This window comes from Entelurus aequoreus, linkage group LG05, assembly GCF_033978785.1.
Source record: "Entelurus aequoreus isolate RoL-2023_Sb linkage group LG05, RoL_Eaeq_v1.1, whole genome shotgun sequence".
Classification (NCBI taxonomy): domain Eukaryota; kingdom Metazoa; phylum Chordata; class Actinopteri; order Syngnathiformes; family Syngnathidae; genus Entelurus; species Entelurus aequoreus.
Window position 1 is genome coordinate 53,505,444 of NC_084735.1, and position 16,409 is coordinate 53,521,852.

The 16,409-nt window shown below is 38.2% G+C and overlaps 1 protein-coding gene across 2 annotated transcripts in view; it reads left to right on the forward strand.

Moving 5' to 3' along the window:
* The first annotated feature begins 3,846 nt into the window (after window positions 1-3,846).
* Window positions 3,847-16,409, forward strand: part of si:dkey-250d21.1 (uncharacterized) — a 41,442-nt gene continuing 28,879 nt past the window's right edge. The window contains exons 1-4 of one of the 2 annotated variants that reach the window (XM_062048384.1): window positions 3,847-4,255; window positions 13,003-13,123; window positions 15,850-15,957; window positions 16,045-16,081. In XM_062048384.1, the coding sequence (XP_061904368.1) occupies window positions 4,161-4,255; window positions 13,003-13,123; window positions 15,850-15,957; window positions 16,045-16,081 (361 nt within the window). In that variant the 5' untranslated portion in view covers window positions 3,847-4,160. The remainder of the gene's footprint in view (window positions 4,256-13,002; window positions 13,124-15,849; window positions 15,958-16,044; window positions 16,082-16,409) is intronic. The other variant, XM_062048385.1, reaches the window with a different exon arrangement.

Below are 16,409 nucleotides of genomic sequence, written 5' to 3' on the forward strand. Positions count from 1 at the left end.
ATAATCTGTGTGTTTACAGGTGCTGCGGGCCAACATGAGCGGCAGTCCCTCATCCTGGTGGTGGTTTTTTATCACAAGTCATTTGGTTAGATTTACTGGTGATGTTTGGTTCGGTTATTTACTCCTTGGTTGCCCTGCCGCCGTGGTAAGCCCCAGACCTCATTTGCTGCCTCCTTTGCAGTGTGTCCCAGCTACATTTTAGAATTGTTCTGTCTTTTAAAACAATTAAATAAACGTATGTTTTATCTTATTAATCACGTCTCTGCCCTGTGTCAATGAACATGTGTGCCTTAAGTTAATTACCCTGGTTTTCGAGGGCGAGTTTATTCCTGGGAGGGTGAAATTTCCCCTATAGGTGGCGTTATCGAGCTTTGTTTCCTATTATCTAATTGCCACTTCGCCACATGAATATTAAATACATGCGATCATAAGTTTGCTTACAATGGAATGGAGCATATAAATCCCTTAAAAAACATCCAAACACCTCCATTGAGGTTTTATATACATGATGTAAATATATAAAATGTAGTAACGGGTACATTTATATTTAATATTTACATGTTGTGATCATTTTAAGCATACGTGGCGCATTAAATTTAATTTACTTCATCATTGATTATTACTCACTGCAGACCATGAGAGCCAACATAATGTCTGCTGTCATTAGGATGCTGACTGCATGGATGTTAATACATTCCCATTTAGGTGAAGAATGACTCAATTCTCACAAAGAAACTGGGTGGGGCGGGGGGACCAAGCGTCTTTTTGTGTCGTTCTCGCCAATTTTCAGTCTTAAATGGCTGTCAGAGTGTCCAAACTTGTCGGAATACCTACTCAGACTTCTTCTGTCCATGCGAGATGCATGATTTATTATCTACAACAAACTTACAGGGAGCAAAGAAGCGAGGAAGCAGCAGTCCACTCGACGTAAACCGGGACACATGGATGTGATCACGGCGCTGCTATAGTTTGAGTTAGCGCTTATAACAATATCACTAATACTTGGTTAATATTCAAATCACAAAATGTAAATGGAGTATTGTTGGCGCTTTTTAAATTAGTTATTGGATTTTATGGGCGAAATAGAGGAGCTCCCATTGGCGCCGCTGTAAGTGGACTCGCATCTACTTTTATTTACAAGAAAAAATCCATTCTTCATCTATCCATCCATCCATTTTCTACCGCTTGTCCCTTTCAGGGATTGTGAACGATAGGCAAAATTCCCCAAAACAATGATAACAAATTCATAAAATCACGATTTAATTAAATGTTATTAAACAAAAAAATTGCAACCTTTGCTGCAAATTTCGGATAATACAAATTCAGGCACTTTCAGTAACAGGTGAGGTCATTTGCAAACATAAGATATGTTTTGCTTAGCTTTACTTTTACTGCAAAGCACTCCTGTGCAACGGCTCATTTAATTGAAAATGTTCGGCTTGATATACTCAGTCAATCAATTAATGTTTATTTATATAGCCCTAAATCACGAGTGTCTCAAATGGCTGCACAAGCCACAACGACATCCTGAGGTGGGCGGGGCGGGGTTAAGGGGGGAGGAGTATATTTATAGCTAGAATTCACTGAAATTTAAGTATTTCTTATATATATATATATATATATATATATATATAAATTAAATACTTTCAATGAATTCTAGCTATATATATATATATATATATATATATATATATATATATATATATATATATATATATATATATATATATATATATATATGTATTTTATTATATCTATATTTTTATACATATAAATAAAAGAAATACTTGAATTTCAGTGTTCATTTATTTACACATATACTCACATAACCATCCTCTCTACTCATTGTTGTATTTGAAAGTGCAATGCTTTGCAGCCAGTAGCACAACCTTTGAAGGAGCATAGGTATGGGCAGTGTAATATTCTGGGTTGGAGTCAATAACCAGGCGAGGTGACAAAGTTACGTCTCTTTACTTCATACTTCAGAACCGACTCCCACACTTGCATTAAAGATGTAATATTTGGATTTACACTGTATGAAAAAAAAATTGAAAAGAAATTGGAGGGGGGGTTTAGGATTGGTTGGTATCAACACTTCAGTCATCAACAATTGCACCATCAGAGAAATGGACATTGGAACAGTGTAGTACTGACTTGGTAGGATATGTACAGCAAGTAGTGGACACAGAGAGAGAGAGATCAGAAAGTATAAGAAAAAGTGTCTACATTTGATTATTTACAATCCGAAGAGGTAGGATGTGGAAGGGAGGGTATTAGTTTAGGGTTGTAGTTGCCTGGAGGTGTTCTTTTAGTGCGGTTTTGAAGGAAAATAGAGATGCCCTTTCTTTTACACCTGTTGGGAGTGCATTCCACATGGATGTGGCATAGAAAGAGAATGAGTTAAGACCTTTGTTAGATCGGAATCTAGGTTAAACGTGGTTAGTGGAGCTCCCTCTGGTGTTATGGTTATGGCGGTCATTTACGTTAAGGAAGTAGTTTGACATGTACTTCGGTATCAGGGAGGTGTAGCGGATTTTATAGACTAGGCCAGGGGTGTCCAAAGTGCGGCCCGGGGGCCATTTGCGGCCCGCAGCTAATTGTTTACCGGCCCGCCACACATTCTGGAAATGCTATTGCAAAAATAAAAAATAAACGTTACAAAAAGTGGAATGAGGTGAAATCTAACTAGAAAAATTTGCAATGTTGACACAAAGCTGCCATGCAGGCTGCTTTTTTTCTTTTATCTATCTTTATTTTTCTTTTTTTGCCATTGCTTAAAAAAAAAAATCAAGGTTATAATGAATTATTGACCTATTCAAGGCTCCAATTATTTAAAATATTTCACTTTAAAATGTTTTATGTGGAAAATATTGCATATATTGTGTGGTTGCCATACAAAAACATCAACGTTTTCTTTGACAAAAGAGCATAAAACAAACAAAATAATAGTTCAAACGTAAAATTGACAGACAAATCTGAAGTTGATCTCGTAATTTAAATGATAAATAAATAAAAAACCTTATACAAATGTATCAATTTGAGTGGGGCACCTTTTGTATCCTAAATATATTCAATGGGATTTTATTTATCTTTTCACTGTGATTACTCAAAAATAACAATGAATTAATATCAATGGTGTCTTGCATTATTGATGTTTTTAAGGCTCTAATTACTTCACATCAAACATTGCTTTCTGAATGTTTTGGGCAGTGGGGGAAATACTGCATATTTCAGTTTTATTATAAAAAAACTAAGTTGTCTTGACAGAAAAAGCATAAAACCTTTTTGGTTTTTTAAATTTTATATCAACCTGAAGTTGATATACTGTAGAGATTTACTGTAAACGTTAAATTAACAAAATTAAAAAATAATTTGACTTTTTTTTAACATTTTAATGACTTAGACACTTTATGGTCCCCGGGACTAAAGGTAAAAAAAAAAATCCATATATTTTGTTATGATTTGAAAATGAAAACTATCAAAATGGCCCCCGCAGGTTTTAAGTTTTCCGTATGCGGCCCTCAGTAGAAAAAGTTTGGACACCCCTGGACTAGGCTCAGTGCAAGTTGTTTTACTCTGTCCTCCTCCCTGAGCCAGCCCACTTTGGAGGAGTGGGTTGGGGTGAGGTGTGATCTGGGGTGGAGGTCTAAAAGTAACCTGACTAGCTTGTTCTGGGATGTTTGGAGTCTAGATTTGAGGGTTTTGGAGCACTTTTGGCACTGGGAGCAGGTGGGTAAAGTGTCTCGGCAGCGATTAGGATGGCGGAAGCGGGGATCGAACCTGGAATCCTCGCTCTACCAACCGAGCCACGACGCCCAAGTCAATGCAATAGTGACCAATTGTTTTCCACAGTCGGTAGAATGCAGCGAATGAGGTGTTTTCCGCCCTCTGCTGGCCAACATGTGTAACCGCACGGTCCAGTTCCTGGTTCACGCTTTCAGCGACTGGCGGACCGCGCAGCATCAACTTTTTAACAATGCAAGTAGTCGGGTCTTAGCTTCTCAAAAATACTTGAGGCGAGCATTGCGTTCGTACACACTGTTGGCGGCACACGCCGTCGCCAGGGCATGATTCTGTAGACTTGTGCAGGTTTCGCTCAGCGGACTCCCGAGCTAAGCTAGCTAACTTGCTAGCTTAGCTTAGCTACATTGCTATCCAACATGACTGACTGCTGCGCCGCAGCCAACTGTGGTTACCAGCAAGAAGGGCCCGACAACAACACTCCACTTTTCAGCTTCCCCGCCGACCCAGAGCGGTAAGAGCGCCCCCCATTGTGCCGCTAAACGTGCATATGCCGGCGAGCTTTGCCATTGGAACGTGTTAGCATCCTTACGTTAGCATTGCTAGCTCAGCATCAGTCACACAAGTCGGTTGAAAATGGCGCAGACTCGCCACACTCCCGAAACACGCCCGTCCTGCCTGCCAGGCTAATATTAACTCGGTTTAGTTGTAATATCAGAATAATGCATTGCCTGCCGTTGTGGCAAAATATAATGGAGAGCGTATTTCTAAACTTTTGGGAGTGTAAATTACAAATATATTAACGACACCTAGCGTCCCTGCGTGGTAACTTAGCTTAGCATAGCAATCATCTTGCGGGACAACTTTTAAGCATAGTTAATGTCAGAATTTAATTGTGCCGGCCTTATTTAAAAATGTGCTATTTCGGTAGATTACTGCGGTTTTTTGCAGTGCAAGTATGAAAGTCGAATATATCGGCCTGAAATGTAATATAAAGTGTGTGTGTCCAAAGTCCGGCTTGGGGGCCATTTTAGGCGCGCAGCGCCGTTTTTTTATTGTCCCCCGGTGTGCAGCAAAAATAGTGTATTTATAATCAATTACCTGTATTACTAGATATAATACCAATAGACCACAGACGCCTAGGGATGATGTTTGATAAGAAATTATCGAGTTCGAGCCTATTATCGAATCCTCTTATCGATGCCTTATTGATTCTCTTATCGAGTCCAGATAGGTTGTTGTAAATGGAAAAAACACACAATATTTGGTTTAGCTAAAGCTCACTTTTATTATATAAGAAAAAAATAAAATCTAATAAAACTTTTTTTTATTAAGGATGTCCGATAATGGCTTTTTGCAGATATCCGATATTCCGATCTTTTCAGACTCTTTAATTACCGATCCTGATGTCAACCGATATCTATATATACAGTCGTGGAATTAACACATTATTATGCCTAATTTGGACAACCAGGTATGGTGAAGATAAAGTCCTTTTTTTAAAAAAATTAATAAAATAAGATAAATAAATTAAAAACAATTTCTTGAAAAAAAAAAAAGTAAAACATTATAAAAACAGTTACATAGAAACTAGTAATTAATGAAAATGAGTAAAATTAACTGTTAAAGGTTAGTACTATTAGTGGACCAGCAGCACGCACAATCATGTGTGCTTACGGACTGTATCCCTTGCAGACTGTATTGATATATGTTGATATATAATGTAGGAACCAGAATACTAATAACAGAAAGAAACAACCCTTTTGTGTGAACGAGTGTAAATGGGGGAGGGAGGTTTTTTGGGTTGGTGCACTAATTGTAAGTGTAAGTTGATTTAATTAAATAAAAATAAATAAAAAACTTGATACTGATAATAAAAAAACCGATACCGATAATTTCCGATATTAAATTTTAAAGCATTTATCGGCCGATAATATCGGCAGGCCGATATTACCGGACATCTCTAATAAATATTGACTGTTACCCCCTAAAAAAATAAAAATAAATATTGACTGTTGTTACCCAAAGTATGTTAAGTGGTATTTTTCAGAAAAACAAATATATACCGTAACACAAAAACAACCTGTCTCTGTGATCACTATAGGTGTATAAATAATAATATAGTGTTAAATAAAATCAGTCCTTTGGGCACAAAACTGAAAATAATACAGCTCTCCAAAAAGTGCACTTCTGCTGCTATTTGACATAACTGTTTGTTATGATGCTTTGACATTTTTGCACTTTATTTCTTTATTGAAAGAAAATTCTATGAAGAGAAAAGTTGTTTGCAAATGTGGTTACAATGCTAAAAAATGAAAAGTTAAAGCTAAAAAAGAAATACACTTTATTGAGTTAACATTATTTCTTTATAGGGGGAAAGATGTGATGTTATGAGCTAGGGAATATAACAGCTACACTACCCAGCATGCAACGGGAGTGACGAGCACACACGGTAGAGTCAGAGGACTCGGTTCTTATCTTATCGAACATCCGGGAAAATCGGTTTCGAGTATCATCCCTACAGACCCCGTTGTTTTGTTTAGATCGCTTAGTAAATATCGACCTTAATTTGAATTGTGTTATACTAAGGCCCTGTTTACACTAAGGTTATCCAGGGTAAATCCAACCTTACCTTATCCTTGTCCACACACAAACATTGGTCATTTAAGACCCCCTCAACCCTCCGTCCGCCGGCGCAACGTGACCTAGTACGCATGCACGGAAAATGCGCACGTCATAGTCACCTCCAGTGTTGCTTTGTGTGCAAGTTCTTAAATTTAACTTATCTGAACAATATCCAGTGTTGTGGTATTTCAATTAACTGGAATCCAGTGTGCTGTGGGGCCCTATTGTAGTGAATCACACCTAAGCCATCATAAATTCATCAAATCTTTAATAAACACATGAAAGTACACAATGTGACAAAGAACATTTTGCAACAATCATTCTGGGGATCTAGATATCTGTTCAGGACACTCCTCACCCTTTTGCCTTCACCTTCATTGTCCATTCGTTTTTGGTGACTTTATATACTCTGGACCTAGACGTTGAGTCCGCGACATACATGGCAGACAATAACTGATACAGTCTGCTTTGCCAGTCCAAAAGCATTCGCCGTTTTACGTAGTCTTCTCTCGACGGCCAGGTAATACAAAGCACACGCTGCCTTTTTTATCTCATCCACGGGAGCCCGCATTCTCGTTGTCTCCCCTTCGACAAATGGACAAAGTTTTTCCCTAAGTAGAATCACAGCTGACCTGGACATTCGAAAGTTCTCTTGTTGCCAGAGAAGTGTTGTATCCCAAATAGCTGCAATCGCTTTCTCTCAAGGTATTCATGTGTGATTTCCACAAGCGTCTGCACATGTAGAAGAAGGAGAAACACGGGCATGTCTGGATGACTCGCCTCCATCTTTCCAGTGGTTAGCTCCGGGTTACGAAACCGCTTTATTGTGAAGCTGGCTGTGGCGCGTTCTTTCTGACGTCACTTCCTGTGTGGGCATTGTTTTTCTGGCGTCACTTCCTCTCCGAACTCAGTTTGTAAACGATCAATGAGTCCATACAAAGCTAAGAGCCGGAGATTCAAGAAATACATGGCGCACTTACCCGTGTAAAAAATTATCCAAGGAGGGGACCTTAAACGCCAGTTAAGTGTGGCTGAAACGGGGCTTAGGCTAAATAATTATTCGTTTAAGGCAGGGGTCGGCAACCCAAAATGTTGAAAGAGCCATATTGGACCAAAAATACAAAAACAAATCTGTCTGGAGCCGCAACAAATTAGAAGCCATATTACATACAGATAGTGTGTCATGAGATATACATTGAATTGAGATGACTTAAAGGAAACTAAATGAGCTCAAATATAGCTACAAATGAGGCATAATGATGCAATGGGTGAGGGCGGACCTACGTCACTTCCGCCTACCAATCCCCTAGCAACCGGGAATTCGTTGAAAACAAACCAGCTCACAGCGAACACAGCATTGACAGAAAAAGCATTTAACGAGCGTTGTGGCTTGGAAGTCGGCGTTAAATCCTTCATTTACGCATTTTTACTTATTCGCATATCGTGTGAAAAAACGAAAATGTATTATTTGCGTCAGACTCGTCTCAGTGAACTTTAAAGCTTCTCAGGCTTAGCTTAGCTTTCTAGTTAGCTTAGCCTGCGCGCTACTAAGAAAGAGACGCAGAAGTTATCAACAACAAGATCAAGTGTTAGTGTATAAAATATTGAGAGATTTGAGGGCTACATGTATTGTTTAAGTACAACTGTTCTTCGCCAGGTGTTCTTTGGCCGCCCTGGCTTACGTTTTCCCGGTGGTGTCCATCTAAACGCTGCCTTTGGTATCCTCTCGTTGTCCGGTTTTCGAAAATAGTCTAAAGCCTAGAAAGGGGGCGGGCCGGGTTTCGGCCCGCCCCCTTGCTAGGCTTTAGACTATATAGTATATACCGCATGTTATTTTTGTACAACAACAACTTCAGCTGTCGAACGTTGTAAGGTACAAATTCAACAAGTACAACATTACCACGGACGGTATAGCCAAGTTGTGGTTAAGAAGGTGGATTTTTGTTTCTTATATTTACCAGAAATGAAGTGATCCGAACACACGACCCGGGACTTTGGGGGACTCCAGTGAGAACCGTCCTCGTTTTCCCGGTGTAAAGCTGCGAGCCATTTGTCTCGTCTCTGTGGGCTTTTATCACGCTTTGGCAGAACAAAATACAACCTCTGTTTTCCCTGTTTCCGGTTGTGGTTAGCACAACCAAAAACAACACAGTTTTTCGGCATTTTGGAGGCAGAATGACGGGTTTAACAGGCGTAGGTCGACAGGTTAAAGAGTAATGGCAACGGTTTGTTTTCAACGCCAGTCTGGTTGCTATGGCTCGAAGAACCCGTACGTAGCTCAGTTGCCTGGATGTCGGCCCTCACCCATATGTACATATAGCTAGCCTAAATAGCATGTTAGCATCGATTACCTTGCAGTCATGCAGTGACCAAATATGTTTGATTAGCACTCCACACAAGTCAATAACATCAACAAAACTCACCTTTGTGTATTCACGCACAACGTTAAAAGTTTGGTGGACAAAATGAGACAGAAAAGAAGTGGCATAAAACACGTCCTAGGAAGTCGGAGAAAGTTATAAATGTAAACGAACTACGGTGAGTTCAAGGACCGCCAAAATTAGTAGGACAAAACGGCGCTCGCCAAATACTCGAATCAGTGAAGCATGTTTAATACAAACAGTGTGATTTATTACAATTAGGGAGGTTTGTGTCATGTTTGTCCTCCTACAGAAACCACATTAAAACAAAAAAAACATTTTTTTTCCCCTCATCTTTTTCCATTTTTCATACATTTTTGAAAAAGCTTCAGAGAGCCACTAGGGCGGCGCTAAAGAGCCGCATGCGGCTCTAGAGCCGCGGGTTGCCGACCCCTGGTTTAAGGGGTTATCCGGCTTAGTGTAGACATAGCCTAAAGCAGTGGTTTAGGGTATGTCTTTTTTTCCACCAACACTTGGCTGTCCAAGTACCACCATAATGACCAACACTAAAATACAGTAGCATAGTAGGCCTAATTAGTAATTACAAATAGAGCAGATGTTTTATTTAAAGGTGCTCTTTGCAACTTCTTCACAGTACAATTTTTCAAAGCAAAATATACCACAGACTAGCTTATGTTACCATTACTGGTGTAACAGAACACATTAGTTGGACAATTGTCAATATGTTTCACAATTACAAAGTTTATGTAATAAACATTTTACCGGCCCGAATAAAATGATTAGTGTTTACACCAGTTACTCACCCTGTCTCGTCAACATGCACATGCAGAGAGCGTGTGCACACATACAAAAGTAGTCCAAGAGAAGCAACCAACAATTTGAAGTCGTGTTGTTGTTATGATAGAATATACATTCTATGACAGGTAACTAGGGATGATACTCGAAACCGGTTTTCCCGGTTGTTCGATAAGAAAAGAACCGAGTCCTCGGATTCTAATCCTTTTTTTAGAACCGGTACCCGTTATCGAGACCACTATAGTAAAGAAAAAGAGTTGGTTCTTTATTCGAATCCCTCGGAACAAATCCCGTCCCGACCAGAAATGCTCTGTGGGACATCACAAGAAATTACATCACATAGCTCTGATTAGGAGCAGATAGGGAAAGCAGGAAAAAAATGGACCGGAAAAAGCGCTCCAAGGTGTAATAAAGTTCAAAACAAAAGGTATAATCCAATGAATAACTTTACTGAGAGATTTGAGCAGGGTACAAACACATGACAAACACTTTTACGACCAACCGGAAACATAGCAACCAGGCTAGCAACGCACCTCCTTTACAGCAGCTGTCGCAACGTTCTTAAAGCAACCACAGCACATACATATATATGACATCTCCCTTTTTTACCTTTTGTTTTTCTTTCCTTGTAAACAAAACAAAATCACACCGTATATGTGTTGTCTGTCTAATTATAAATAATGCAGACGAGGCGTGTTGGCTGAGTTCTTGACGTTTACTTTCACAGCGTGCTCATAACGTCATTCTTAGCTGCCGGCGTCACAACATGCAACAACACTTTTCGGGGCTACCGCGCATGCTGGGTAGTGTAGTTGTTATTTTCCCTAGCCTAGCTCATAACATCACATCTTTCCCCCTATAAAGAAATAATGTTAACTCAATAAAGTGTATTTCTTTTTTTAGCTTTAACTTTTCATTTTTTAGCATTGTAACCACATTTGCAAACAACTTTTCTCTTCATCGAATTTTCTTTCAATAAAGAAATAAAGTGCAAAAATGTCAAAGCATCATAACAAACAGTTATGTCAAATAGCAGCAGAAGTGCACTTTTTGGAGAGCTGTATTATTTTCAGTTTTGTGCCCAAGGGACTGATTTTATTTAACACTATTATTATTTATACACCTATAGTGATCACAGAGACAGGTTGTTTTTGTGTTACTGTATATATTTGTTTTTCTGAAAAATACCACTTAATATACTTTGGGTAACAACAGTCAATATTCATTTATTTTATTTTTTAGGGGGGGTAACAGTGAATATTTATTTATTTATTAGATTTTATTTTTTTCTTATATAATAAAAGTGAGCTTTTGTTAAACCAAATATTGTTTTTTTCCATATACAACAACCTATCTGGACTCGATTAGAGAATCAATAAGGAATCGGTTCGATAAGAGGATTCGATAATAGGCTCGAACTCGATAATTTCTTATCAAACATCATCCCTACAGGTAACGCTAGCTATCAAAATTGCTATTATTAGCTAACAATACCTAAAGCTAATGTGCTTGCATGTGTTACGTGCGTATGTAATTAAGTCATTATGTACAAGAAGCCGTGAGAGGGTGGGATATACCGTGTAAAATACATTAGAAAGTTGGCATCCCCCTAGGAATCTGTGTAAATGGGCCATTTTCCACCAAAAGTTCAGGAACATTTGGTTCCAAGCGGTATAAAATGGATGGATGGATGGATAGTTACAGCTCAGCTCAGTTACAGCTCTTTTTATTACCAAATATGTGTTTTATGTTGCACGATTGCACCAAGAAAAATTCCTAGTTTGTGAACCCGTTCTCAAACAATGGCAATAAAACTATTCTGATTCTGACTCTGATTCTGATAGATGGAGCCCGCGTACCACTAGTGGCAGAGCTGTGTATAGAGAGAATGGACAACTAAACCCCAGGACATGTCCGGCCGGAAGCATGCAATTGCAGTCTTAAACGTTTTTTTCTAACAAAATCCAAAATAATAAGTCTAAATATAGTTGTAAACATACTCTAGCTCATAAACTTACAATAAAACATGTTTTTTTGTCAAAGATTACTTAGGATACATTTTGGGGCCGTATTTGATGCCCTCCGCTGTATACATTTATGCAGTGTTTAGTAATTAGCAGGCTAACACGCTCTCCACGGTGCAATAAACAAAACAAAAAATGCACAAAACGACCAAAAACAATGTATTGCCCTCATTTGCTACGGACCAACAATTACTGAGAAATTATGACTTTTGTGTGAAGTAAGTTAATTGTGGTGGCTGCCTCCAATGAATTGTTTGTAATCACTCTGCTATATATATCTGTGCTTTTACTTTAGTTTTTTTTTAACTCTTTTTTTTTTTTTTTTTTTTTTTGCTGTAGCAAGTCGGCATGGCTTCCTGATATTATTATCACCATACTGAACTAATGCTGATTTTTACTGCAATATTTATTAGTATGTATTATTTATGACAAATGCAGGTAAAGTGCAGTTTTGAAGTAAAGTTTTGTCAGGCAAATTGTATTAATTCACTGTTACTGAGAGATATATACTTAGTTTCCCATGTGTACAGTGTGTTTGCTTACCCGCACAAGATACTGTTGTCAGTCTTTGGCACTTTAGCCTTCCCGTCTAACCTTTATTTTCCATAATTGTCCTCGATGCAATGCATTTTTGGCGAGTGGAGCGTCCCGATACTGCACAACAGGGCATGTTTACATGGCAAAAAACTTGTCAAATAAAAGAGATGTCCGATAAGGAAGTGCGGTGTCGCTTAGCAGCAGCTTAAAACTGCTGTTCAACATGGCTCCCTGAAGTCACGTGAGGGGCTTTTGACCAATAATTAAGAAGATTGTCTGAAACTGAGTTGTACATACTCTTGTCTATAAACTGCTCTGACTAGTTGTACTTGATAGTGATGTGCGATATCACTGACCTTCTTTCCTATCCGATACGAGTAAAATTCAGACTGGTATCGACGATACTGAGCAAAGCACAGAGTGCCGCTGCGCTTGCACATTACGTACTTACCTAGGCAGAAGAAGAAAATAATTCCCACCAATCGTGTTTCATTTAGACAAGATCTCAATGATTGAATTAGTTACCACTTTGTTCTTGTTAATGATATACATTATCTCAAATAACTCAAGTATCAATATTTTGATTTGAGAATTTATATTTGGGCATAAAGATCTGGTATCGGCGATATCAATATTTCAGTATTGATCTGCACATCAATAGTACACGTACCACAGTTTGAGAATCGCTGTCCTAAAGCACAAAATGTATCAAAATGTCCTCTGCATGTTTACTTTTTTGGTGTGCATTTTTTAGACACATTTGTGCTAAACATTGAGAAGTCAGTGTAGAATTCTTTCACACTGCTAAACTCCCTAAAATAACAATTACATTTGACATTCTACAAAATATATATTGTGTTTTTTTAATTCCTGTCTCATAACTGTTTTATGTATTTCAGCTGCAAACAATGGTTGGATAACTGTTGTCGTCAGGATCTGGCATCCCAAGCTCCGGAGGAACTGCATAAACTTTACAAACTTTGTGCAAAACACTTTGAGCTCTCTATGATCTCTCAAGAGGTAAAAGGCTTGTACAAATTGTGTTTTTCTGTTAGTTCTGGACTGTTCTGTGGGAAGATAAAGCTACTAAACCTGTGTTGTTCAGTTGGGTTCACCATGATGGCATTTAAATCTATTTTGTATATATGTAAATGCTGTCAAATGCTAAATAAAAATTAATCCGATTACCGTATTTTTTGGTCTATAAGGCATGCTTAAAACCCTTTCATTTTCTCAAAAAAGACAGTGCACCTTTTGAATATATTGATTCTGGTCGTGCTTACTGACGTTAAATACATTTTAACATGGTACATTGTGTAATAAGTGTGACCAGTACACGGCAGTCCAAGGTTTCCCCAAGATTGCCAAGATACCTGTGGCGATGGGGTCGTGGTTAGGGGCGTGATCGCCATGACGTCATCACTCAATTCATCACATATTTGCAATTGTTGCTGCTTATTGTAGCATTAACTTTGTTGAGAATTTTTCAAGTGTCTAGAGACTTTTAGTTACTTTTTTATTAAAAACGACTAGCAACAAATCCATCATATTTTTGTAGTCTTATTATAGAATGTACGGTACTCGTGTTTAGAGAGTCTACTTCTGTCCCTCACTGTCCCCGGCAAAAAGCGAGCTTCAGCGAGCATGATGTCACACTTGCTTTGTCCTGCTGCTCAAGTTGGACTTTCTCTCCTTAAAAACCGCCACTGTCCTCTTAATATTTGCACATTTTATAGATTGCCGTCCACCGATATATTTGGGATATATTAAAGTTACATTCACATCGCAGACATGCTGACAACGTTCCAGACAATGGCATGCGTCTTGTTTATGTCCAGTTTCGGCAGCGCTGTTTTCGGTGATCAGTTTTTTTTTGATGGCTGAGTTTTCGGTCCATCACTGGACAATAGTGCACACGTAATAGGTTATATACTGTATTAGAGGTGGAGGAAATAATCGATTTTTAGATGCATCGCAATTCGGACATGGACTGTTATAAAATCGATTAGTATACATCAATAATCGATTTATTTATTGTAAATAAAGTAATGCAGACAGTTCTAAAATTTGGCTGACAGCAGTGAGTCACCTCACTAAGATATCCGACCAGCTTCTTTATTATAGGCCTCTTATGTCCCAGTTTTGCACACGTTTTTATTAATTTGATAAATGTGGGAATTAACTTAACTGTTATTTATTACAAATGCACTGTTTTTTAGAGTTGCAAGTGATATAATATATGTAAATTAAAGATGCATCAATAATTGATTTTTAATGGGATCGTAGCTCCTGAATCATAATCGTAATTGGATTGTGAGGTGCCCAAAGATTCCCACCTTTACTTTATATCCATTCATAATGTAACGATCTGCTGGTGGTAATGTTTTATGTTCGTGTGGTTTTCATTTGGTGTTAATGTTCCCATGATCTTAAACACACCGTCCGTGCCTGAAGAAGCTGCGGATAGGCGAAGAATGAGCAAGTGGTGTGTGGGGGAAGCACGGAAAAGAAAGTGTTTGCACGGGAGGTAAAACCTGTTGGAATTGTGCCGTTTGTTAGCATAAGATTGTCAATAAAAGTTGAAAATAGCGTCTGACTGTATGTGACTTCTTCTGGAAGCTACAATATAGTACTTTAATTTGTTTTCATGTAAAAAAACTTATTTTCAAGGTGTGGTTGCCATGATCTTGTTGTAGTGGTATGCCACATTCAGTTACATTAAGGGGAAACCCTGCAGTCATTCATAAAAGATAGGTGTGGACCGCAGGTTGACGTCTGTTCAACAAATTAAGCTAGCAAGAACCGGTAAGCAAGCAAGACCAAAACTTTGATGTTTAATTGATAGATGATCAATGTTCATTGATTTATAAAACATTACACACAGCGCTCAAAGATCTGTCCAAATGTTTAAGTACAACTTTAGTAAGCTATGAAGCCGCACCGCTTGATGACTTACATTACGGCTATCGTAGTCAGACATACTGTGCTTCAACAGTCTGGTATTTTTATGGTGTGTGTAAGGACCCCAAAATGGCATCTATTAGGGGACATCTGTCGTTTTGTTTCGCGATATTATGCAAAACCAACTTTTCTTACGAATTGGTACCCGCTGTTCTGTATTTGGTATCTGCAGAAGTCTTGAAAATGTGCGCTTGTACCAATGTACCATTGTAGTCCATGCCAATGTCATAGTCAATAAGCTCCTTCTTTGTCTGTATCATTTTGTTGTGGGGCATTCATCTTCCATTGTTGCCATTTCTGAAGAAAGTATTGCACAGTTCTAACTTAATCTGTCAGCTAACTCACTATGGAAGCGCTAACAAGTAAAACAAAGATGACGGGAGAAGACACTAGAAGTTGAGGCACGTAAATAACACCGCCTACCAAACGACGCATTCCAAAGAGACGGTCAGAAAGCGGCTTGAAGATAGTCTGTAAAACATAATCTTTGCAACATTTTGACGAAAGAACCACCATTGCATATAATGTAGACCACAAGGAAATGTTTGAAATGTCGAAAGAAATTATAATATCACCTTGTGCCTTATGGTCTGAAAAATACAGTAAGCACAGGATTGCTGTTAATTACTTTATTTTGTCAAGGCAGCCGTTAAGAACACCTTTGTTTTTTTTCTGTGTGGGGAAAAAATGGCTATCTGTAATAGTTTTGATTATTTCCGCCAAAAAACACAATTTAGTTTTTTTTATATTTCCAAAGTGTGATGTTGTGTATTGTATATTTCCAGGTTTTCAGTGCATGCGTCTTAAGAGAAGATGCTGTTCCAACAATATTTGATTCTGCTACATCTAAAAATAATGAATCAACATGCAGCAGGAAACGTACTGGAGGCCCTGTAAGTGTGACAGCCATTATGGCATTTACTATCATATATTTGAGTAATCAGTAACCTTTTATAATTGACCATTGTTAACCCATCTAGGCTGAGGAGGAACCCACTGTGAAAAAGTGTACAAGAGGTAAGGTTCAAAGCATGCTTGAACGTGTACAAGGATGTTAAGTATTACTCAGCCCCTACAGGACTTTTTAGGCTTTTTCGTGATGGCTGAATTTGCAATAGCTTTTTCTGAAAGTTGCGGCAAAAGTTACAGTACAATGTTTTGAGGCTTTTTTTTAATAACATTGAATCAACTTGTGATTTTATCATCAATGCTTTAAGTGTTCCTTGTAACCTTAACTACAAAAACCACACTATTTTAACAAAAAATGTATTGATTGTATTGTTTTACTCGTTTTCAACCACACAGACTTAGAAGTAGACACTAAATGGCAGTAAAAGTACATACT